This window comes from Phocoena sinus, chromosome 16 (genome assembly GCF_008692025.1).
Source record: "Phocoena sinus isolate mPhoSin1 chromosome 16, mPhoSin1.pri, whole genome shotgun sequence".
Classification (NCBI taxonomy): Eukaryota; Metazoa; Chordata; class Mammalia; order Artiodactyla; family Phocoenidae; genus Phocoena; species Phocoena sinus.
This window is the reverse complement of record NC_045778.1, coordinates 79517304-79543008: the sequence shown is the minus strand read 5'-3', so window position 1 is coordinate 79543008 and position 25705 is coordinate 79517304. Positions and strand designations below refer to the sequence as shown.

At 43.4% G+C, this 25705-nt stretch overlaps 1 protein-coding gene across 3 annotated transcripts in view; it reads left to right on the top strand.

Moving 5' to 3' along the window:
* Positions 1–25705, top strand: part of C16H10orf90 (chromosome 16 C10orf90 homolog) — a 235935-nt gene that overhangs the window by 118660 nt on the left and 91570 nt on the right. Inside the window, exon 1 of one of the 3 annotated variants that reach the window (XM_032608885.1) lies at positions 22918–23053. The exons of the other annotated variants lie outside the window; for them this stretch is intronic. Within the exon in view, the coding sequence (XP_032464776.1) occupies positions 23008–23053 (46 nt within the window). The 5' untranslated portion in view covers positions 22918–23007. Of the gene's footprint in view, positions 1–22917; positions 23054–25705 lie in introns of those variants that run through there. 3 annotated transcript variants of the gene reach the window in all.

The window sequence follows — 25705 nt, the reverse complement described above, 5'->3', positions numbered from 1 at the left end:
ATTAATATTTTGTTAAGGAATTTTGCATCCATATTCATGTGGGATATTGGTTTGTAGGTTTTCTTTTCTTTTTTTGCTGTCCTTGTCTGGTTTTGTAGCAGGGTAATACTAGCTTCATAAAATAAACTGGGAAGTGTTCTTTTTTCTGAAAGGAATTGTGTAGACTTGGAGTTAATTCTTTAAATGTTTGGTAGAATTCTTGCCTGAAACCATCTGTGCCAGTAAACTTTGTGGGGGAGAGGTTTGACTTTTGAATTCAGTTTCTTTCATAGCTAGCTATAGAACTACTCAAATTATATATTTCATGTTGAGTGAGTTGTGGTAGTTTGTATTTTCAAGAAATTGGTCCCATTTCATCTCAGTTGTCAAATTTATGTGTATAGAGGTTTTTGTAGTATTCTTTCATTATCCTTTTTATGTCTATCAAATTTGCAGTGATATCCCCCTGTTTCATTCCTGATGAAATTGATAATCTGTTTTTTTTTGGGGGGGGTAATCTGTTGGTAATTACCAGTTTACCAGTTGGTAATCTGTTTTTTTTATTTCCTTGATGGAAGTTTGTCAACTGTATTGGTCTTAATCAAAACACCAGCTCTTTGTTTCATTGATTTTCTCTATTGTTTTTCTGAGTTTTTTTTTTCCATTGCTTTCTCTTAAGTTTTATTATTTCCTTCCTCCTGCTTGCTTTGGGATTAATTTGCTCTTCTTTTTCTAGTTTCTTGAAGTAAGAGCTCATATTATTGATTTAAAACTTTTCCTCTTTTCTATTGTATGCATTTAGTGCTATAAATTTTGCTCTCAGCAGTGCTGTAGCTGTGTCCTCCAAATTTTGATACGTTGTATTTTCATTTTCAAACAGTTCATTTTATTTTTCTAATTTCCCTTGAGACTTCCTTTTTATCTCACTGATTATTTAGAAGTGTGTTGTTTAGTTTCCAAGTGTTCAGAGATTTTCCTGTTATTGATTTCTAGTTTGATTTTGCTGTAGCCAGAAAACATACTCGTTATGATTTCAGTTTTTTAAAATTTGTTGATATTTGATTTATGGCCCAGGATGTGGTGTATTCTGGTATATATTCCATGGGCACTTGGAAATAATACGCATTCTGCTGTTGTTGGGCGCAGTATTCTGTAAATGTTGGTTAGATCTTGTTGGTTCTCAGTGATGTTGAGTTCTTCTGTATCCTTACTGATTTTCTGTCTAGTTGTCCTATCAACAGTTGAGAAAAGAATGTTAAATGTTATCTCCAAGTATAATTTCAGATTTGTCTATTAATCCTTTCAGTTCTGTCAGCTTTTGCTTCACATATTTTGCAGCTCTGTTGTTTGAAACACACACATTTATGATTTCTATGTCTTCTTGATAGATTGACTCTTTTATCATGAAATATTGTTCCTCTTATTCTGGTGAATTTCTTTTGCTCTGCAGAGTCTACTTCATCTAGTATTAATATAACTTCTCCTGCTTTCCTTCAATTAATGTTTGCATGATATATCTGCTTTCATCCTTTTACTTTCAACATGTCTGTATTTCTCTGTTTGAAGTGAGTTTCCTGTAGATAGCAAATGGTTAGGTCGTGCTTTCTAATCCACTCCGCAAGCTTTTGCTTTTCAATTTGTGCATTTAGACCATTTGCATTTAATGTAATTTAGATTTGTTAGTGCTTAAGTCAGCCATTTTATTTATTGTTTTCTGCTTCTTTTCCCTGTTTTTCATTTCTGTGGGGTTTTTTTCCCCTGCCTTCCTGTGGCAGGAATTTCATCATGATTTAACGATAGTGTTTTTTCAGCATGTCTTGTATAGTTTTTTTAATGATTAGTCAAAGGTATTAGGTGTGATACTCTAGGTATCATATTATATATATATGTATATATATGATATATATATACATATATATTATAAATATATAATGTATGCATTTAAATTATGTATATGTAATGTATCACTATGTATATAATGCAAATGTACACAATCTAAATACACAAGGTAAAAGAGATTTACAGAGTGGATTATAAAACGTGACCTAACCATTGGTTATCTACAAGAAACTCATTTCAAATAGAGCAGTATAGGCAGATTAAAAGTAAAAGGATGAAAACAGATATATCATATAAAAATTAATCAAAGGAAAGCAGGAGTAGCTGCTATATTATATATACACACACAGACATATAAATATATAAAATTACTGTCTCTTAACGTCATCATTTGTCACTTCAAGTACAGAAATTTTACCTAAAATACTTCCTTTACATATATTTAGAACCACATCGGACCATGTTATAATTTTTGATTCAGCCATCAAACATAATTTACAATACCCAAAAGGATAAGAAAGCCTAATTTATTTACCCATCCTTTTGCTCACTGTGTTCTTTCTTCCTGATATTCTAAGTTCCTTTCTCTCATCTTTTTCTTCCTGTTTAGAGAACTACCTTTAGCCATTCTCTTAGGGTAAGTCTGCTGGCCACACATTCTCTTAGTTTTTTCTTTTTTTCTTCTATCTGAGAATGTCTTGATTTTTCCCTTCATTCCTGAATGATAGTCTCACTAAGTATAGGACTCTAGGTTGAAAGTTCTTTTTCAGCACTTGAAAAATATTGTCACTTCCTTCTGGATGCTGTGGTTTCAGGAATTCCAGATTCCAGTAAATGGATTTGCCAAAGGGAGAAAAGGGGAGAGAGGAAGGGCTATTTAAATATTATGAGAAATGCTTGCCTCCAGATTCCTCATCTATTCTGTAATCACAGGAAATGAGTAGAAACAACCCGAAACAGCCATAGCATTTTAGCAAGAACAAAGTGAATAATTTTAAAGGATTCTTAATCACTGAACAACGAAAAAATATCAAAGTATTTGTGCCATTAACTTGGCCAGAAATGCAGGACACGATGCTTCCTTAACATAAAGAAAGGGGAAGGACAAGGAACTGATTAAGGCCACAGAGACACCTTGACCAAGAGGGCTTAGGATATTGGAAAACTAACCATGGCTTATACATCTTGTGCCCGAAGAGTAGTTTATGGGAGATTTTTACTATCCTCAGTCTCATCCCATGTCCCACGGGTCCCTGGGGACAGGGGACCTGGCTCTGGATGGGAGAGGTCAGAGGAGGGCTGGATGAAGGAGGGTGTTCAGGGTGCAGTCACGCCCTCTGTGAGGTGGCACAGGGGTGGGGGTGGGATGATTATGTACGACCTTGTCTGGGGTCTAAGTCACCTTCACTCACAGGATAACACTCACCACATCTTTTAAATAATGGCTCAGCATTTATCTCTTCTAAAAATGACTGTGGTGTTTAAAAATCACTTTGCCGGGCTTCCCTGGTGGCGCAGTGGTTGAGAGTCCGCCTGCCGATGCAGGGGACACGGGTTCGTGCCCCGGTCTGGGAAGATCCCACATGCCGCGGAGCGGCTGGGCCCGTGAGCCATGGCCGCTGAGCCTGCGCGTCCGGAGCCTGTCCTCCGCAACGGGAGAGGCCACGACAGTGAGAGGCCCGCGTAACGCATAAAAAAAAAAAAAAAAAAAAAAAAAAAAAAAAAAAAAAATCACTTTGCCTACACCAGGGATGGGAAAACCTAGCCTAGAAATTGGCCTGAACATTAGTCACCCTGCCAGTGCTAATGAGGAGGGAGGAAAAGATAGTAAAAATCACCAGAGGATCAAAGGTCCTCCACCCTTTGGACAGCGCATGTGGTAGGATCCACAGGGCAGGGCAGGCACATCACACCATCTGGGAAAGAGTGGCTTTCAGAGTTTCTCTCCCAGGCCATTCATTATGTGATTATTCACTCACCTCACCTAAGAAAAATCAATTCTGCTTGAGCACTGCCCGGTGGCTGTGCAGTTTCTCCCCCTGATTCCATCATTCTTCTGTGTATTCATTTAAGATAATGTTTCTAAAAGCTCTACTGACAAAGGGGAAATGCCGAATATCACAAATTCTGTTGACTTTAAGTAGAAAGGAAAACAAAACTCTCGTGTGCTTTCTCGGTGGGGAAGCCATCTTGTGATTTATTTTTGTGAAGTGAGGTGTATGTGGAGCGCTGTACGGAGTTACAGATGTTATTTCAAATGATGAGCCCCCAGCAAGGGAGCATGGTGTGGAGGGGAGGATAGAGCCGAGTCCCAGGGGCAGATGATTGACAGGCTGGGGATGGGAAATCAACTCACATGCAAGGATGGGCTTGCTGGACCCGAAGAACGGAGCAGATTGTTTTCTCGTGACATCCACAGCCATGGCCTGTGACACCTTCGGATGCACAGTTTCCAACCTGTAAGGCCAAACGTGTCACAAAAGTTACCGACTGGGGCCCTGGGGCCGGGTTCATCCCGCAGAATTACTTCGTCAGGCTCTAAGAGTGTTGTTTTATTATTTACTTCGAATTTGTTGACAATATTAAAAAATTGGGAATTTTCAAATGAAAATTCAGGCTTAGAGTTTCTCTTAAAAAACTAGGTCTGGCAACACCAGACCTGTGCTTCCATCAGCTGAACTGAGGACACCCACCCTCCTGGGAGGCTCTCTGCTTCACCCCAGCCCCACCCACCTGCTGATGCTGCCCCTGGTGTCCAGCTGGGGCGAGATGACAGCCTTGAAGCTGAGTCAGTAACACATTCAGTCCTGCAGGGAAGGTCAGATTGATACCAGCTTTCGAGTGTCCTCTACCACTTTTCCTTGAGAAAGGATTTTCTTGAAAGTAATGGCTCTGCTAATGAACATTGATTTTTCTTTCTAACAGTTTATTTTCTGGAGAACAAACACAGAGAATTCTTAAACATGTGTGCTGACAGTAGCTAGCACAGGCATGGAAAAATGAAATCTGTGACCGTGGAGAGCAGCATATTAGCATTGGTCTCGGGGAAGGGGTTGATGACCAGCTTCATTTGGCCTGAGAGGTGATGGGAAGGGTCCTCTGGGTGGTCAGCCTGCCCTTGGTGCTCCTTGTCTGTTCTCCACAGGACCTGTGCCCACAGCCGCCAGAGCCCTCATGTCACATCACCTAAAATTATCTGTCAATTATCCACCTCCTCTTCCAGAATGTCAACCCTTTGAATGGCTAGTAATATACCACGTTTACTGGAAGACTTAAGATGCACCCAATAGAGTGCCAGGCCTTCTCTGAATTAACTCACCGTGTCCTCTCTGTGCCCCTTTGGGGCAGGGATGTTGCCCCAAAGGGGCACAGAGAAGACACGGTGAGTTAATTCAGATGAAGGAACCAAAGTGTGGGGACATTTATCCATCAATGGGCAAAGCTGGCAAGTTTGAATATTTATAAATTTGTTGAAGGGTGTCTAAGCAGTATAGCACTGGAGTGATTTAATTTTTATTACAGCCACTTTATAGAATTATGTACTATACGTTGTAGTGTAAATTGTATATTTTTACATTGTTATTGCTGTACCAAGTTGTTTGCACAAATCATATGTACGTAATTTATGGGTGATTTAAGGGATGTTCAAGGGCGGTTAGAGACCAAATGGCCTTTTGGGTTTTTCTTTGAGGTGCTCAACAAAATCAACACCAGCCATTGCCAGATATTAATTTTGTTTCTTTTTTTTTTTAAACAAAGAAAGCACCCGTGAACGTATACATCTTGGGGCATGTGTGGAATTGAATCCTGTAATTGAAACTGATGGCTCACAAGACATATGCATCTTAAATATTGATAGATTTTGCCAAATTTACCTCCCCCAAATGCTCTGCCCATTTATATTTGAGCCAATAGTGTGGAAAGTACCCACTTTCCAACACCCTAACACTGGATTTTTATAGGGGTGCGTGTGTTCGCCAAACTAACAGAAAGATATGGTATCTCATTGTTGATTTTAATTGAAGGGAAAGTCACAGGACTAAAAATCTTACCATTTTAAAGTGTACAATGCAGTGGCATTTTGTACATTCATGATGTTTGCTCCCATCATCTCTATCTAGTCCTGAATATTTTCACTATCCCAAAAGAAAACCCGGTACTCATTAAGCAGTCATGTCCTCTTCTCCCCTCCCCCCAGTCCCTAGCAACCACTAATCTGTTTTCATCTTTGTGGATTTACCTATTATGGATATTTCATATAAAGGGAGTCATACAATATGTGACTTTTAGTGTCTGATGTCGTCAAGGTTCACTCATGTTGCAACAGGTACCAGTACTTCATCCCTCTTTATAGCTGAGTAGTATTCCATCATATAGATGTGCGACAGTTTGTTTATCCATTCATCCCATGAGGGACAATTGGGATGCTTCCATCTTTTGGCTGTTGTGAATAGTGCTGATATGAATATTGTGTACAAGTATTTGTCTGAGTACCTGTTTTCAATTCTTTTGAGTATGTATGTCAGGTAATACAGTCACATGGCAATTATATGTTTAACTTTTCAACGAACTGTGAAACTGTTTTCCACAGCAGCTGTAACATTTTACATTCCCACCTGTGCTGTAAGGGAGTGTTCATTTCTCCATATCCTCACCAACACTTGTTATTTTCTGTTTTTTGTTTTGCTTTCTTTTAGATTTAATTATACTCATCCTGGTGGATATGACGTAGTATCTCATTGTGGTTTTGATTTGCATTGCTTTAATGACTGATAATGTGGAGCATCTTTTCATGTACTTTTTGGCTATTTGTACAGCTTCTTTGGAGAAACGTCTGTTCTAGTTCTTTGCCCGTTTTTAAATTGGGTCGCTTGTCTTTTTGTTGTTGAGTTGTAAGTGTTCTTTATATATTCTGGACTCTAAGTCTTTATCCGATATATGATTTGCAAATATTTTCTCCCATTGTGTAGATTTCACTTCCTTGATAATATTCTTTGCTGCCCAAGGTATTGTTTTAATTTATTTTATTTAAATGTTGTTTTTTTAGTTTATAGTTTCCCCATTGCTAAAGAGCCCTATCATTTTTTCAATGTATGTTATCCTATTGTATTTATTTTTCTATAGAATCCATGTTCAAATCACTTACTCACTTTTCTAAAGTGTTTTCTTCTAATATAATCGTAAGAGTTACTTTTATAGCCTGGGTATTAATCCTTTTCATATTTTCTTTCAGTCTATTGCTTGTCTTTTAATTTTGTATGTAATAACATTTGTCATATAAAGCTTACGCATTAGTTTATAGTTCAATTGTTAATCTTTTATGGCCTCTAGATATTTTGTCTTCTTTAAGAAGACTTCCACTGTTACAAAATATATTCTTCTATTATTACTTTTTAATTTCACTTTTTGATGTTTATACCTGTAATCCATTTTAAATTTAGTTTTGTGTATGGCTTTAAATATGGACCATAACATATTAACATTATTTTATCCTCAAATGGATTACTAATTTTATATGCTGTCCTGTTCCCTTTGATTTGGAATGTCCTCTTCATAGAGTAAATTCCCAAATGTACGTGGATGTCTTACTCTCCGTTTCATCTAATTGACGTATCTATTTTTTCCTTTCCTGAGACCACGCGGTTTTAATACAGCATTAGAGTGAGTTTTAATAGGTAGTATGACAATATCCCATGCTCACTGTACATTATTAAAACTGTCTTGGTATTCTTATGCATTCTCTCTCTTCCACATACATTTATGAATCAGATCGTCTATTTAGTTATTTATTGCCAGTTTTTAGATAAATGTGGAATTTATAAACTAATTTGGGCAGAATTGACTTTACCCTTTGACCTTTTCATCCAGAAACATGTCATGTCTCCCCATTCACTTAGGTTTTCTTTTATTTCCTCCAGTATAGTTTTACTATTTTCTCGATATGGGTATTTCATATTTCATGTTAGATGTGTTCCTGGCTGTATTAGGGTCTTCTTGCCATTGTTAATTGTTTTCTCCTGATGTGTTATAATTAATTAGTTCCCCTCTTTATGAAAGTTGTTGATTCTTGGAGGTTGCTTTTGATTGTGGTTAAATCACTCAGCTCTCCTAGCAGTTGTAAAAGTTTTCAGCTGAAATCCTTGGGTTTACAAGCAGGTAGTGCTATCATCTGAAATAATGAGAGCTTTGTCTCTTCCGTTTCAACTTCATACCTCTTCCTTCTTTATCTTCCAGTGTTGGCAGCACCCCGGTGACCTTGGGAATGTGTGCTTGGTTCCCCAGGTCCTAAAGTTTCATTATTTGCTATTTCATGTTTTGTCACAACAAGTATTATTTGTATGATATCCAGAAGTCAAGTAGCGTGTTTACGGACTGCATGCTGGGAAAAAATTTAGCTTACAAGCTCTTCCAAATACATTGGTCTTAGAAATTTTGCCTGTTTTATAAAAATCACAAAATAAGCATTATATTTATTTTGTTTCATTAAGTGTTTCAATCAGCTTTTTATATTTCCTTTATACTATATTTATATAATAGAGTTATTTACACAGCAGTTTGGCTGAAGGTCTGTGTGGATAGAAGAATCACAAAAATGCATTTATTTATCCGATCTTACCTTTTAAATAATGTAGAAGATGGAGGTAGCTTCCTTGATATGAAACCTTTGCCCCTGTCATAAATGCTACCACAGAGACTCCCATTAACAATAAAGAATTCTTCCGCACCCTCCCCTATCTGCTTATCTTTCCAAATGCGGTGACCTTGTTTGTAGTATACATTCACCTTCACCTGCTCGTGGTAATTTCAGCCTCTTTCTGTTGTGGAGCAGAACCCTAGCGTGGATTTTTGCCTGTGTTCACAGCAGTTTTGCTTTTCCTGCTCAATGCACTAATCCGAATTCCAGTAGAGTCGCTGAGTATTCCAAATGTGAAAAATACATCCCAAATGCCCTACTCTGCCAGTGGGGTAGAAAGGTCCCTCCAGGCCGCCTTGCTCAGCTCAGGACTGCAGGAACCACCCCCTGGCTCTTTCTCCCCATGGCCTGAAAGACACAAAGATTTAATAAACTTCAAAGCTAATCTCGCTCCAGGCTCAGCTTTCTGCAGCAGAAATCTCTTGCCCATCAGCCAAGGACCAGTTCCTGGCCCCCACTCAGCTGGCAATATGCCTCCTGTCAACATGTTGACTATTTCATAGTGCCTTGGCTTTGTGGGTTTCCCTACCCTGTTAGCAGCTGGCTGTTCTGTTAGCGACTTTGGGAGGAAACCCCTCACTGTGGGATGACGTGGAAAGCTACATCTAGGATCAGCAGAGGGGGAATACCATGGCGGTTAAGAGCATGGGTTTCCATGGTGTTTCAACTCAAATTTGAATTCCAGCTCCTTCACTTAGGAACTGTGGGTTGTTGGACAAGTAAGTTCACTTCCCTAAGCCACAGCTTCCTTATGTGCTAAAGACAGTTCATCCTACGTGGGTCACTGTGAGAGTTCAATGAGAAAGGAAAATAATACGCCTGTAGCAGTACACAGTCCATGGGAAACATGAGTATCAGTTTTCGAGGGCTGCCAAAACAAAGTGTGGCAAATTGGGTGACTTAAACAATAGAAATTTACTCTCATAGTTCCAGAGGCTGAAAGTCCAAAATCAGTGTGTTGGAAGGGTGGGTTCCTTCTGAGGCCGTGAGAGGGAATCTGTTCCAGGTCTCTCTCCCAGCTGCTGGTGGTTTCCTGGCACATCTCTGACTTTCCTTGGCTTGGAAGCATCACCCCGATCTCTGCCTTCACCTTCACATGGTACTCTCCCTTGTGTGTCAGTGTGTCTAAATTTTCTCTTTATAAGGACACCAATCATATTGATTAGGGGCCCACCCTAAGGACCTCATTTCGACCTGATTACTTCTGCAAAGACCCTGTCTCCAAGGAAGGTCACATTCAGAGGTCCTGGTGGTCAGGACTTCATTATATAAATTGGGGTGGGCAGGGAACATAATTCAACCCAAGACAATATACAGTACATATTATCAATTTCAAAATTTTCAATAATAAATCAAAGCCTGGAGAATTGTCACCAGATGAAAGATGCACTTTCTCTGCTGGGCCATGGACATTCTTGAGCATCCAGAGAACTTTTAGACAGAAGAGTCAATTTCTGTTGAGCCGAGTCACAGGGAAAGCTTGAAAGTGGTGAGAAATCCAAGGATCTTAATCTTAAAGGAAATCAGCCAGTGAAGCTCAGACAGGAGACTTTGGTGCTCACCCGCTGTCACCGGAAAGCACGAGGGAGGAGAGAAAGGAAGGCTCCCCTGCAAAGCCTTTGCTCAGGCAGCTGCAGGCAATAGCTGTGTCTATTAAAGATGTTCCATTTTAACAAGAGCCAGGTAACAGGCTGGAGTCGTGGGGGGGCTGGGTTGCTAGGCAACAGCTTTATCATTTCCTGGGAAATCCACAAACTATCTGATTCCCCTTGTGAACGTCTCTTCTTTGGTAAAGGTTAGGTTTAGAGAATGGATGATAGTTTAGAACTTTTGGGGGGGAGGGGTGCAGGGCAGAGAGGGAATGTATATATGTAATCAGTTCACAAAATCTAAACATAAATCCTTCCCTCTGGAAATGACATGGTGACATGTCCTTTGTTGCTTTTTGGCTCTTTTTTGTATTGGGTTGTGTGAGCACCAGGGCCGTCTGACTATTGGTCCTTAGCAGAAGAAGTGGAAGTTAAGGATCTATGGACTGCAAAGTTTAGGTGTGATGTCAAGCCTCTCTCCTTCTTTACTTTCAAATTTCAAGTGCTAGTGATAAAAAAGCAATTACCTGTTATCTTTTGTTGGAGAAGAAGATAAGCACCAAACCCACTTGCATTACCCTTTATTTTTACGTCCCCACGTTTGTTTAATCTCAGGCATTCCTATTCCAGCTTCTGAGGACTTGGCAGTATAATGGACTTGCCAGATCCAGCCCTTGGAAGCTTTCTGTTTTAGGGGAAATACAAAAGCTGCCTGATGGAGGACCCCGAGTCTCCTCACAGGCCAGGCTTCCTGCTGCGGGATCTTCAGGGCCGCCTTTGATTGGCAGATGTTTTATCAGACTCAGACTCTGAAAGAATTCAAGGGCCATCTCATCTGGAAGAACACAAATGCAGCTTTACGCATGGTTTGCGGTGGACGGTCTCAGTGTTGAGACCACAGGCTGAAACTATTTCCTTGAGGCCAGTGTAGCTTGGTGGGGAAGTTTGGTTAGAGTCGGGCAGGGCTGGGTTTGAATCCCAGCTGCACTCGGGAGAGCGGAGCAACCTTTACTCTTTCCTGAAGTCCAGGACAGAATCGAGACTAGGGTTGACTGCTGGCAGAGTGTTTGCTAAGGCATGTTCACTGCCCACCGCCTCTTACTGCCACCGCCCCGACCTCGGCCCTCTCCCAAGTTCAAAGTTGTATCATGGCCCCACATTGACAGAGAGAGGATGTTCTGTGACAAACACTGGGTCTGGGTGTCCCAGACTGAAGACCTGGTTTCTGATCTCAGTGCCCCCGATCCCAGTGTAGGACCACCGCAGAGACCCCTTCCAGAACCGGTTACATGCAAATGGGAGCTTGCCTGCTCTCCTGGTCGCCACCCTCTTGTAGGATTCTGCTCTACCTGTCACCTAATCGTGGGCTCTGCAGTGACAGCTCAGATTGTTCTTGGAGATGAGGAACCCCTGGCAGGGATTTTAGCACTCATGCGTAATGTGGGCCTGAGCCAGCAGGCGTTAGAAGTTCAAGGACAGCCGTGCTTCATATGGGGGTTTTATGGCTCATCACTATTCATCCGGTGTTGCCTGATGCGGATACTCAGAAGGGAAAGTCCTGACTGAGGAAGGCGAAGAAGGAGACTGCGTCTCTGTCACCTGCAAAAGAAATAGCCCTATTTTCTCCTCATTTATTTCTGATGGGAAGATGCAAGACAGACTAAAGAAAAATGAATTTTTAGAAAAAACTCTCTATTGAATCAGCATTCCTGTAGCCATGGTTTAAATTGTGAATACTTTTCTCAGTATTTGCTTTCCATCCAGTCAATTCGAACAGTGCACTTGATTGATAGAGGTGTGAGCACAAGTTCGTGTTTTACAGTCTTGTAGCAGGAATCTGTTAAGATGGTGGGGATCTGTTTACAGATTTCCTGAGACCGAAATGAAAATAGGTAGCTTTTCATGAGCGGGAGCTTGGTTACCCTGAGCAAGCTACCTGGGTACCATTTTCTTCTCAGTGAGGTGGAAGTGGCCTGTTTCTGCTCCTGGGGGGTTGGAGGGGGCATGGGGGGAAGGTGCTAAAGGGGTGACTGTGACTTCCACATAGACTTACCGAAGGAAACAGCCATGTGCAGACCCCTGGGTATGGAAATGCAGTGCTCTGTTCCCATCATGCTCTGTGTGGGTGCATGATGAACAGGGGCTTGCTGGAAGTTTCCAAATCCACCAGAGACTCCCCATTTCTGCCAATTAGCGGGGTGGGTGGGAAGCAGAAGGAAAACAACAACAACAACAAAGAAACCTGGAGTTCATTCTAGAAATTTCTATATTCTTATGAGAAAAATGAAAGTCATGTGGACCCAGTGGCACTAATCTTTTCTCCCTTTCGGAGTGAAAGAGAGCTGTAGGGAAGCTGTCTCTACGGATGTCATAAAAGAGCTGTCTGTGTCTATTGGATCTTGGTTACACCAGCAATACTCCTGTGAAATGAGGGACCGGGTATCCCAAACACAGCAGTAGCCGGTGTTTGGCAGAACAGCTTCCAGCGAGATCCAAAGAACTGAGAGATTTGGAAGCAAACACGCCCAGTTACAATGTTAAGAGCAGGCGTGGTGGAGAATGGCAGATGTGATGCCAAAGAAAATGAAATGGCAGAGAGAAGATGCCCAGAAATTCTCAAGGGATAAACCAGAGAAGTAGTTAGGGCACAAGAGGCGGGCATGCTGAGGCCTATATTGGAAGCACAGAATATGAAATGCCAAACAGACTGGGTTTGCACAAGCAGGCGGCCCCTGATGTCTCAGGGGTCTGGGTGGGGCCTTGGTGGGACGGGACTTGTACCCTGGATGTGAAAAGCCGAGGTCTTCTCCAGGGAGGCTGATCTGGTGAGCAAGGGGGAGGTTCCTCAGCAGGAGGGCGTAGCTGTGTCTGGAGCTCCAAGGAAGGGGAGGGGAGGGAGAAAGAAGGTACCTCCTCGCGCTCACAATAGGTCACTGTATTTCCTCCTTCCTCCACTTTATCTGTAGATACATCCTGGGGGCTCTGGTCCAGTCTGGCCCCAGCTCTTATGGGGATCCTGGCCTCAAGAGGTGCCAGGTGAACACCGTGGTTTGGGTCCACCCCTGGAGAAGCAGCGCATGTCACTCAGCCCAGTTCAGCAAACATGTCGTCAGCTCTTAAACTGATGGGCAGCTGCCACTCCTCAGCTTCTGCCGTGTGCCAGGCGCTTGTGCTGAGAGTTTCCCGTGCAGGAAGCAGTTCCGTCAATTCGCATTTCACAGATGGAAAATGGGCTCTGAGAGGTTAAGTTTGCTAAAGTTAGAGTTGGGGTCAGGTCCTCCAATGTCAGAGTCCATTGCTCATTGCTTTATCTCCCCAAGTGCAAGATTTGGGGTGGGGGGTGGGGCTACAAAGACGGAGGCTGTTGCCCCCAGGAGGTTACAGTACACTGAGGACTACAGCGCAATGTGGAAGAGTGCCCTGGGAACACAGAACAACAACTGGTTTGTTTTTTTCTGGGGGTGAAAGCTTCTAGAGGGAAATAGTTTGAGCTGAGCCTTAAATGATAAGGCAGATTTCCACTGAGTTGAAAGGGACTTACTTCTATGTTTAGAGAACTTAAGAAAGATATTACCACCTTGACATGGGTATGATATGGTTGGGAAGAGATTTAAGCATAAGCATATGTGAATATTATCTTTGAAGCCGAGAGAGGATCCCAGAACGCCGCTGTCGCTGTCGGGAGTCCTGCTGGCTTTATATGGGGCTTAGCAATAGAGTAGCTCACTCTGCATATGAGTCCTGACTCCACTTATTGGGGTTGATCTGGGGTGACCCCGCTTTGATCAAGCCCACTAAAGACTCCAGGCTCAAGCTCAGAGAGCGTGAGGGAATTGTCTTCTCTGAGTTCCTGGAGCCAAGGAAGTGCTGGGAATGAGAAAAAGATGCAGTGGTGATGCCAGCCTCCGGGAGGGGGCCACAGAGCTCAGGCTCCGTGGCCTCTTGGAAGGTGAAATTGGCAAGGAGGCAGCGGCTCACCCACTGAGCATCACGACCACCCAAGAGAATCATCATAAAGTTACCCACCAAAGGCAGATAGAGCCAGAGGTCAGGTTAGAGACAAGGAGGCTGGGATGGAATAACAACACACAATGTATGTGTTTTTAAATATTTTCTTGATTGATTTTGTTGATTTTCCCTTCCCCCCAAAACCAACTTTTGGTTTTGTTGTTTTTTTCTGTTCTTTCATTGATTTCTACTCTTATTTTAATTCGTTTTTTGTCATCCATGTTAATATATGTACTTGTAGTTTATATATTTTCACTGATGGATAGTTAACTATCTCACAATTGATTTATAAATTCTCCTGTCAAAGAACATTTTCGTTGTTTCCAGGGTTTTTTTTGCCATTAAAAACAACGATGCTGGGGCTTCCCCGGTGGCGCAGTGGTTGAGAGTCCGCCTGCCGATGCAGGGGATGCGGGTTCGTGCCCCGGTCCGGGGGGATCCCACGTGCCGCGGAGTGGCTGGGCCCGTGAGCCATGGCCGCTGAGCCTGCATGTCCGGAGCCTGTGCTCCGCAACGGGAGAGGCCACAGCAGTGAGAGGCCCGCGTACGGCAAAAACAAAAAAACAAACAAAAAAAAAACAATGATGCTACGGATAGTCTTATAGACCCCAGTGCAGATGAGGAAGAGTTTCTTTTATTTACATACCATATCTCACTAATTCTAAGATGTATTTTTATATTTTAATATATCTGAAATCAGAATGTGTATTAAAATTAGTGGCATCTTAGGATATAAATTAGCAGCTTTTCTTCCCTTTCTTGGTGATGCATAAAGTAATTGTACATTTTATAATCAATGAACTGTTAGATGTTGATGAGATACTGTAAATAAGAGCAAAATTACTCTTCCTCACCTTTACTGGGTTATTTTTCAAGTATCAGTTTATGCTCAGCAGCCGTGCACGGGAATTGCTGTTGCCTCACAGCTTTACTGATATCTAATATTGTTGATTTTTGGCCAGGCAGATAGATGTGACATGGTCTCTTGCTGTGATTTTCTTTTCCTTCCTCTATTTACTAATGAGGTTGAATATCTTTTCAGCTGCCCAGTGACCATGTCTCTTCTGAGAAGTGCCTGTTCTGTCCTGGCCTGTTTCTTCCATTGGGTTACTAGTATTTCTCAAATTAATTTACAGGAGTCTTTAAAATTAGTTTTGATGCTAATAACCCTTTCATTGTCTGTTATATGGGTTACAAATATCTTTTTCTAATTTGTGGTCTGTTTTCTCTCTTTATCACATCTATTGATGGGTCAGAAATTCTTGAATTAAAAAGACTTGAATTTATTTAGTAGTGTTTGCTTTGGGAACATTTTAAAGATATCCTTTCCTACCCAGGATCATAAGGATATGAACTATTTTATCTCTTAAAGGTCTTTAAGTTTTATCATTCATATTTAGGTTTTTAGATGCTCTGGAGTTGATTTGTGGGTATGGTAAGAAGTATGGAACTGATTTGGTTTTTGAAGTAATAACTAATTCTCCCAGCATCAGTTTTTATGTTTTGTTTTTATCCAGACCACCTCATTATTTTTCACATTTTCATATATGTAAGGGTCTCCTTCTGGGTTCTTTATTATTTTCCATTAGTCTGTTTCTACTTATTCCTATAGCAGTGCACTATCATTTTTCTACGTCTTAAAAGTAACTTGATATCTGACAGGGCAAATACCTCTCCCCTGCCTATTTGTGTGTCTTTCTCCAAATAGGAGCCTTATTGATTTTCCTCTCTAACTAGGTTTGACATATCGCCTCACACTCACAAAGAGACTGCCGTCATCCGGACATCTCAGAAAACCCCACAGTAAGCTGGGAATCAACCACTGGGTCATGCTAGAGGCCTTACTTCCCAGGTGGTGGGAATGTTCTTTAGAAGGACTTGAGAGTCTAACCTGCTTGATGAGGTCAGAATCGCTGAACCTGTTTTGCAGATGAGCAAACAAAGAGAAGGTCGGTGACTCGTTAGTTGACTCGGCTAGTCCATGGCAGAGCTGGCCTTGAGTGCAGGTCGGCTTCCTGTGTTTCCAACGCAGAACTGCTGACCTGCAAACACAGCAGCGTCTCCCGTGATTCCTCAACCTCATTGGCCGCAGTGGATTTTGCTCCCACTCCGCAGAAGAGTTCTCAAGGCCAGCCGTTTTACTCTTCATTCAATTTCATGTTCAGTCCCACCCAGCCCCACTGGACTGGCTTTTCTAGCTGCAAGAGCTGCTCTGCTCACTCTTTCTTCCCAAGCACACTTCTCATTTACTTCTTTATCCTATTTTTGGTTTTAATGATCTGTTCCTAGGTTTCTAACTCCCTCCCCGAGATTGGTAAGTGTGTATTATCCCTCCTTTTCCCTGGACACCTGGAAGTGCTAAATCTTGGTGTTCGCACCTTTTTCCACCTTCTTGAGCCACTGCCAGTGGCTTCTCCCCTTTCGTGTCTCTGTGCAAGTATAGAAGAAAGGCCACGCTGGGGCACTGGCAGAAGAGCTGTAATTACTGAAGCTAATGCCGAGTCTCTCTAAAGTTCAAGTTCATTAGTGAAACTTCTTTTATCTTGTCATTCTAGTTTCTGATGAGCATGTACTTATTTTGCAATCAAGAGTTAAAATGTTGAATTATAATAATAACAGCATCATTAACTTTTGCTAGAATGTTAAGCTGCATATAATCTCCATGAAGGCAGAAATTTTCTCTCTATTTTGCCTGTTGCTGTGACTTTGGGGTCTAGACCAGTGCCTGGCCCATGGTGATGCTATAAAAATATTTGCTGGATACATAAACAAATGAATTTTATTGGGTATTTTCCACATGACAAGTCACATGCTGAGGGCTTTCAGTATGTTTCCTCTCTTAGCTCTCACACCAGTCCAGTGAATTGATATCGTGATCCCTGTTTGGGAGATGGGGAAGCTGAGAAGTTAGGTGGATCGTCTAACTCACAAACTTTATAAGTGTTCAAGCTAGATTCAAGCCCGTATCTGTGGAACCCCAAGGACATTCTCTTAAGCCTTCATGCAGTAATGCTGCTATCATTGAAGGTACATAGAAATGAGATGCTGCCTTAGGGGGGTCTGGGAATCACTGTTGTTCCTTTCACTCATTTGAGGGGAAGGGGAATGGAGAGCATGAGAGTCTTCTAGAGCTGCTTTTGTAAAAAGACAAATAACCCAACTTAAAATTTGAGCAAAGGACCTGAATAGACATTTCTCCAAAGAAGATTGCAAATGGGCAGTAAGCACATGAAAAGATGCATAGCAAATAACAATGCATAACAAATGCATAACAACTCAAACCCACAATGAGATACTACTCATAGCCACTAGGAGGCTGTAATTTAAAAAATGGATAATAACAAGTGTTGGCAAAGATGGGGAAAATGGAACCCTCATACTTTGCTAGTGGGGATGTAAAATGGTGCAAACAGATTGACATTTCCTCAAAAAGTTAAACATGTAGTTACCCTATGACCCAGCAATTCCACCCTTAGGTATATATCCCATGAGAAAGAAAACCTGTGTCCACATAAAACCTTGTACACAAATGTTCATGGTAGCACTGTCTATTATAACCCAAAATTGGAAACAACCCAAGTGTTCATCACTTAATAAATAGATGCACAATATGTGCTCTATCCATACAGTATGAATCTTGATACAAAATGAATATTATTTGGCCATAGAGAGGAATGAAATTCTGACACATGCTACAACACGGATGAACCTTGAATACATGTTACTCAGTGAAAGAAGCCAGACACAAAAGCCCACATACTTATGATTTTATTTATATGAAATGTCCAGAATAGGCAAATCTGGAAAACATATGTTAGTGGTTTCCAAGGATGGGGAGTAATGGGTATGGGGCTTCTTCTGTGGACGATGAAAATGTTCTGGAATTAGATCGTGGTGATAGTTGCACAACTTTGTGAATATACAGAAACCATTGAATTTTACACTTTAAAGGATACGTTTTATGGTATGTGAATTTTATATATATATATATATATATATATATATATATATTTGTGTGTGTGTGTGTGTGTGTGTGGTACGGGGGCCTCTCACTGTTGTGGCCCCTCCTGTTGCGGAGCACACGCTCCGGACGTGCAGGCTCAGCGGCCATGGCTCACGGGCCCAGCCGCTCCGCGGCATGTGGGATCTTCCCGGACCGGGGCACGAACCCGCATCTCCTGCATCAGCAGGCGGACTCTCAACCACGGCGCCACCAGGGAAGCCCGAATTATATTTTTTAAAGAATCAACTCCAGGGAGAGAGCAGCTCAGCCCAGCTAGACAGGGTGTGGTTAGAAGGTAACTTGACTGACAGCCAGCAATCCGGGGACTTTATTAGACTCAAATGAGCAAGCCTGACTCTGCCACTTCACAGCTGAGAGCTTCTCTGGCAAGCCTTGCCCCTCTTTGAGCCTCTGTTTCCTTTTTTTGTAAAGCTGCAGGTGAGGACATGGCTATACATATAAGGGGACAGTTGTTCTTGCCTACGTTTTGGATCTGTTACAGCAGGAGGGGCTAGTAGGGGACACAGAGTGCTAATAGGATCTTTTCTCCATTAAACAACAACAGCTCAAAACAAAAATCACAGCCAGAGAGAATAGCAACCTTGTTCTAACTGTTCAGCACAGCTGATGAGCTGTTGGCAAATTCAGTAGAGAGGCCACTTTGGCTTTCCAGGTAGGAATACAGGATAAGGGCAGTAGGGTGTGAGCATCTCCAAGCATGGGTTTTTTCCTTGAATGCTGGGCTCTTGGATATGGTCCCGTGACAGCATCTCTCTCCCCAGACCCCCGATGTGCGGTGCGTGGCCGATGGCTCCTATGATGGGAGACTTACAACTTGGAGCTTCAGACACCGCACGGACCTCCTTTGTCCAGCTCACGGCAGAACGTGTAATCATCTCTGTGGGCTCCTGCCCCAGGCTTCAGACAGGCTCTGGCCAAGGCAGCTGAAAGCACCAGAAGCAAGAAGCTCCACAACCCTACCAACAAGAGTTGCGTCGCCCTCACGAAGGAGAGGAAGTCCATTCTGACATCTTAAGAAAATGTCTCGGTGGCTTGTTTGCGGAATGAGCCCTGAGCTGACAGCTTCTCCTGGTCTGTCTGGAGCATATGTGGCTTTGCGGCTGGGCCAGACGTGGCTCCAGGTTCTTTTGCAGGAGGCTCCAGCGACGCCCCATTTCTCTTCTTCATGTGTCGGTTGTGATCCAGCGCTGGGCTAAAGGCACACAATCCACCCCTGCTCATCCTGCAGAAAGCTGCCTAGATAACCAGCAGGTGATCGGGACCCCACTGCAGCCTGGATCTCAACTGGAGGGACCTGGGGGGGGGCAGAAGCGGTCACCTCTGAAATCAACCCACTCCATGACGTTCAGTACAAGGTAGCGATGATGCTTGTTCGGTGAGCTCGATGTTCCTTGAAGAAGAGAGGGTGTCACGATGCCATTTTCCAGTTTATGAAAGAAGCAAGCTGAAGTGGAGATGCCACTCCCACACCCCCTCCCTCAAATGTCCCCAGCGCCTCACGGCCCAGCCAGCGTGGACAAGACTCCTGGCAGAGCCAGGTGGCGTCCTGGAGGCCACGCATGTGACATGACTCCTCGTGTCACAGATGGGGAAGCTGAGCCCAAGAGGTGCTGAGTGGCTCAAGTCACAGCTGCACAGTGTCTCAGATGCTGGTCTGGACTTGTCCTGCTGAATCGTGCTGTGTTAGGACCAAAAGAAAGGAAAGATCCTCCTCTCTCCGCCTCTCCCACTGCTGCTACTTGCTGCCCACACCCAGGCCCTCTGCTTAGGTGAGGCTGCACGTTCCCAGAAAGTTCAGCAGCCCCCTCGCCCCCCTGCGCAGGCCCTGGTCTTCTCTGACCTGGGCTGCCTCCCAGCTCACAGAGTCCTTTCTGGAGGGGTGGGGGTTGGGAGGTGGCACCTTCTTTCCTTTTCAGGTTGGAGCCCATGTTGAAGACGTTTGGATTACATGTCAGAGACAACCTGTGCTTAACTGCTTCCCCCTGTCAAGGGCTTAAAACAAGACCTACTCCTTCTCCCCATGCATGTGGGTAGGAAGGGAGGAAAGGATAGTTTTTTTTAAGATGACTACTAAACTTATCTACCCATGTGGCTATCTCTTTGCCATATGTACCCCTCAAAAAAAGACTCTAGTGATTGCTAAGAAAATGTTGGGTTATATGACCAAGGCAGGACCGCAGAATGAAAGGCAGAAGACAACCTGTAGAAAGAACTGAAAGCAGGGACTCCAAGTGATATCGGTACAGCCATGTTCACAGCAGCGTTATTCATAATAGCCTAAAGGTGCAAGCAACCCAAGTGTCCATCGACAGATGAATGGCTAAACAAAGTATGGTCCATCCATACAACGGAATATTATTTACCTCTTTCAATTTTTATGAAAAAAATTTTTTTTTTGCCTGTGCTGTGCAGCATACAGGATCTTAGTTCCCTGACCAGGGATCGAACCCGCATACCCTGCAGTGGAATCATGGAATCTGAACCGCTGGGCCGCCAGGGAAGTTCCTATTCACCTTTAAAAGGAAAGAGATTCTGACCCATGAAACAACATGGATGAACCTTGAAGACATTAGGCTGAGTAAAATAAGCCTGTCACGACAAGACAGACACTGTATAATTCCACTCATCTGAGGTCCCTATAGTCGTCAGATTCATAGAGACAGAAAGTAGAATGGCGGTGGTCAGGGGCTGGGGGAGGGGGAACCGGTTATGACTTAAGGTGGACAGAGTTCCAGTTTGGGAAAATGAAAAAGTTCTGTGGGTGGATGGGGGTGATAGTTGCCCAACACAGTGTAGATGCACGTGCTTAATGCCATGGGACTGGACACTTAAAAATGGCTAAGATGGTAACTTTTGTGTTTTGTGTATTTTACCACAAGTAAGGGAAGGGGGGAAGCCTGTAAGAGGAAATAATCCAATCCGTGTTGCATTGAAAAAGGTCTCGTGATGCGTCTTATTCCTTCATCGGACTCTGAGCTCTTTAAAGATGGGAACTCCTGTGCTCTATTCATCTTTGTTAGCCCAGCACCTGGCCTAGGTCCTCAAAGACGTCAGATTTCCAGTAACTGTTGGCAGAACGGAAGTTGTGGCGTGACCCCCGCCAATGCCGCCCATGTGAGCGGGGCCTCGCGGTTTAGAGGAGTGACGCATGCGCGCGAGTTGCGCCCGGTGGTTTTACTCGGTCCTCCGGGGGGACCCTGCTCCTGCCACAGAAAGGCAGACCCCAGAGCCATGCCCGGGCACCAAGGGCAGAGGCACGGTGCCTCCAGTTCCGGGTGTCTCAGAAATCAGCTAGAGCCCAAGCAGACAGAGTTAGTGGGTAGGTTTTTATTCATTACTGGGCAGGTCTGTATTACACTCCATCATTTTCTGGAAGAGATGAAAATTATGTAAAACTGCAGCTAATAACACGTTCCATTTTTTTGGGGGGGGGGGGTCCGATGTTGACAGGCAGTGTGCTGGGCCCGTGAAAACTTTTCATATTTCTCAGCCCTTCCGTTTGCCCCTTTAACTGAGGAGCAAACAGCGATAGAGTGAGGGAGCTCCTCTGACACCCAAACCCAGTCTGTTGCGTCCACTTTCTCAAGCTTCATAGGAGAGGTTATCAGATCCTACAGATTCTGCTCCATTTCTACCTTTTCTACCTGTGCAGTGATCATTAATAGTGCAAACTCTCGGCTTGAAGCTTATTGGACAGGTGATGATTGGCAGGTTACTTCAACCAGGCTCAGCTTTCTCATCTGTAAAATGGGGATAATAATTGTGCTCTCCTCCAAAGGTCATTCTGAGTGTTAAAGGAGATAACCTTTGTATCCAATATCTGTCTTGCTGTGATCACACAATAAATTTTAGCCGTGATGGCGTAATAGTGACACGGACCTGACTCAAAGCCCCTTGGGGTTGTCCAGTGAAATTTACATTGTCCTGGTGTTTATGAACCAACTTACAAAGGTGCTGTCCATTTATATAAAGACCCATGCTATCAATGCCTTTGACCTTGGCTGCTGCAACGCACCCTTAGTTTGTGATTCTTCTGTGCCAGAGTCATCTTTAGCCCAGGCTTTATGGTCCAATGAGTTCTCCAGCTCATTACTTGCTTCTTTTATCACAGTTTGGCTGGTTTTTATCTGTGTTATTAATTATAAGCTACCTCAAACGTGATTGGGTATACATTAGAAAACAATATTCATTATAATTTAGCGTCAAAGGTGTTTTATTCAGTTGTAGGAATTGATCATTCTTATAATAGCTTGCACGGTAAACAGACTGCTGTGTTGCCCAATTTTCTAGATAAGCCGGTTTGCAAAAATTGGTAACACATATTACAAGCAGGGTAAGCAAATTAACATTGTGGTGTTATCTGAATGTATTTTAATACTAAGGGAACATTTCCACAGTAAAAATGCTGCCTGGCAGGAGAACCAGCATCAACAAAACAAGGTGAAAAATAAAAAAGTAAAAGTGAGAAGTTGAGGGGAAATGTGTATCTGACTGTAGGCAGTAGTTCTCTGTGTATCTGATTGTAGGCTGCGGTTCTTTGTCTCACATCAAACAGTGCTGTGCAGAAAACTTTAATGGTTGTGCAAACGTGTTTTACTTGCTAACAAAGCCTCAGATATAAATGTCAGAGTGATGATTGCTATTCCTGCTCAGGAGAAATAGCACAGGGTGGACTCTCCACCCCCTCCCCAGTTGCCATGGAAACATTCTGGTGACTTCATCACAGGTAGAGCATTTGGAGGTTCTTCAGGCCAGCATGGAAGGTGGGAGCCTGACTCATTCTGAGAGGAATTACAGATGTAAACTGTGGCCGACTTTTCTTTCCTTTAGCCGAGCGCATCCTTGTCATTAAAAGACCTTTGAATCTAAGTAAAATGTCTTTGAAACATCAGTGGAATATGATCAGACTGTCAGAGGAAGGTATGTTCTGATTTTTTCCCATAGGTGGCGCAGTGGTTGAGAGTCCACCTGTCGATGCAGGGGACATGGGTTCGTGCCCCTGTCCCGGAAGATCCCACATGCCGTGGAGCGGCTGGGCCCGTGAGCCATGGCCGCTGAGCCTGCGCGTCCGGAGCCTGTGCTCCGCAACGGGAGAGGCCACAGCAGTGAGAGGCCCGCATACCGCCCAAAATATATATATATATATATATATATATACGTATATAATTTGTTCGTTCAGTCAACACTCAGCAAATGTCTTCAGCTGGCAGGCACGGTACTGAGCACTAGGCGAAGGTGATGATGAGACGTCCTCCAAAGGCCTCTGTCAACCTGGGGGACAGACTCAGAGCAGACGATTACAGGACAGCGTAGTGGGGACACACAGTGATGCCAGCCTGTCAGGGAGCACTGTGCTGGGTTGAATTGTGTCCCCCCAGAGATGTGTTCAAGTTCTAACCCCCAGACCTGTGAATGGGACCTTATCTGGAGATGGGGTCTTTGCAGATGAGGTCATAATGGGTTAGGATGGGCCTTCAATCCAGTGACTGGGGTCATTATAAAGACGGAGGGACTTGGAGACACAGAGACACAGGCCGTGTGAGGATGGAGGTAGGCCAGTGAGGCTGCCACAAGCCAAGGAATGCTAAGCGCGGCCAGCAGCCACAAGGAGCTAGGAAGAGGCAAGGATGGATTCTCCCCTGGATTCTTCAGAGAGAGCACGGCCCTACTAACACCTTGGTGTCAGACATCTCACCTCCAGAACCGTGAGAGAATAAGTCGCCATTGTTTTAAGCTGCCTTGTTTGTGGTCATTTGTTATGGTAGCTCTAGGAAATGAATACAGGTGGCAACACAGGTTGGAAGGCATGTGGGGTGGGGGCAGGCCTAGGATCCCTTCTGAGAGGAGGTGATCTTGAGCTGTGCAGAGGAGTTAGCCCCCTGGGAAAGTGGGGCAGGTGTCATCCAAGGCCAAAGTCACAGAGACGATGAAGCAGCCCCATCCAGGAAGGAGAAGGAGGCTTGTTTTAAGGATTTCTATCCTGATCTCCTTTTTTAATTCTTTTTTGGAACTTGGGAGAGATTTTATTAGAGAATAATTAGAGAATTATTTCATGGAAATAATTTTACTTAATAGACTTTTAAACTTCAAAGTCTTTGGATTATTTCTTTTTTTTAATTTATTTATTGAAGTATAGTTGATTTACAATGTTGTGCTAATTTCTGCTGTACAGCAAAGTGACTCAGTTATACGTAAACATACATTCTTTTCCATTATGGTTTTCCACAGGATACTGAATATAGTTCCCTGTGCTATACAGTAGGACCTTGTTGTTTATATATTTTATATACAGTAGTTTGCATCCGCCAATCCCAAACCCCCAGTCCATCCGTCCCCTACCACCCTCCCCCTTGGCAACCATTCGCTATGTGTGTGAATCTATTTCTGTTTTGTAGATAAGTTCGTTTGTGTCATATTGTAGATTCCACATATGAGTGATAACGTAAGGTATTTGTCTTTCTCTGTCTGAATTACTTAGTATGATAACCTCTAGGTCCACCCATGTTGATACAAACGGTATTATTTCATTCTTTTTTGTGGCTGAGTAATATTCCACTGTATATATATACCACATCTTCTTCATCCATTCATCTGTGGGTGAACATTTAGGTTGTTTCAATGTCCTGGCTATTGTGAATAGTGCTGCTATGAACATAGGGGTGCATGTATCTTTTTGAATTATAGTTTTGTCCAGATATATGCCCATATCCTGGTCTCCTTGAGCCCCAGCACCCCACGCACATGGGCTCAGATTGTTATGTGTATATTTCCCAGGTCTTGTTCTGGGGGGGGGAAATGTATCCCTTTCATTAGAGTTTTCAAAGGAGCGTGTGACCTTCACAAGGTCACAAACTGGCAATGTCAAGGGGATTTGGGAGTACCTGACGGGAGACAAGTCTGGTGGGGTCCCCACTTGATTGTGACCTTGCTGAGACCAGGCAGTTCAGGGAAGATTAAGCTGATGAGATGTAGCAGAGCCTTTTTCATGAGATAAATCAGGACTTGGGTGTTAGCTGGACATTGGCAGTGAAGGAAAGGGTGGGTGTGGAGGGGGCACCTCAGTTTCTATTGTGTGTGATGGGAGGATGGTGACCACTTGCCAAGAAAATGGATATGGGGGAGGAATGGGAGGGGAAGGAAGGGGAGGGGAAGGAGGAGACTGCAGTGGCAGCAGCCTGAGGGGAGTTGATTGGTCCCTTTTTGGAAAAGCTGAGTTTGAGGGGCCTTGAAGGCAGCTGGTTCTAAGGGCTGGTGCCCACAGGTGAGGTCTGGGTCCTTCCTTGGCACTGATCTGAGATTTGGTAGGAGGACCCAGAGGGAGTCAAGGAGAGAACCCACTAAAGAAAGGAAGACACAGTAGCCAAGAGGGAGAAGCTAGTAAGAAGACCCCATTGTTCCAACAGTCAACCGTGAAAAGATGGTCCGGAGGCACCGACTGGTTAACAGGGTGAGATCTCACAGAGGTGATTAGCTTAATTCAAATCTGAAAAGTGATTGTCTCTGAGAAACATCTACTTAGAATATTAAGAAAGGGGTATCGTTGAGGGCAGGTGAAAATACCGAGTAAACCTT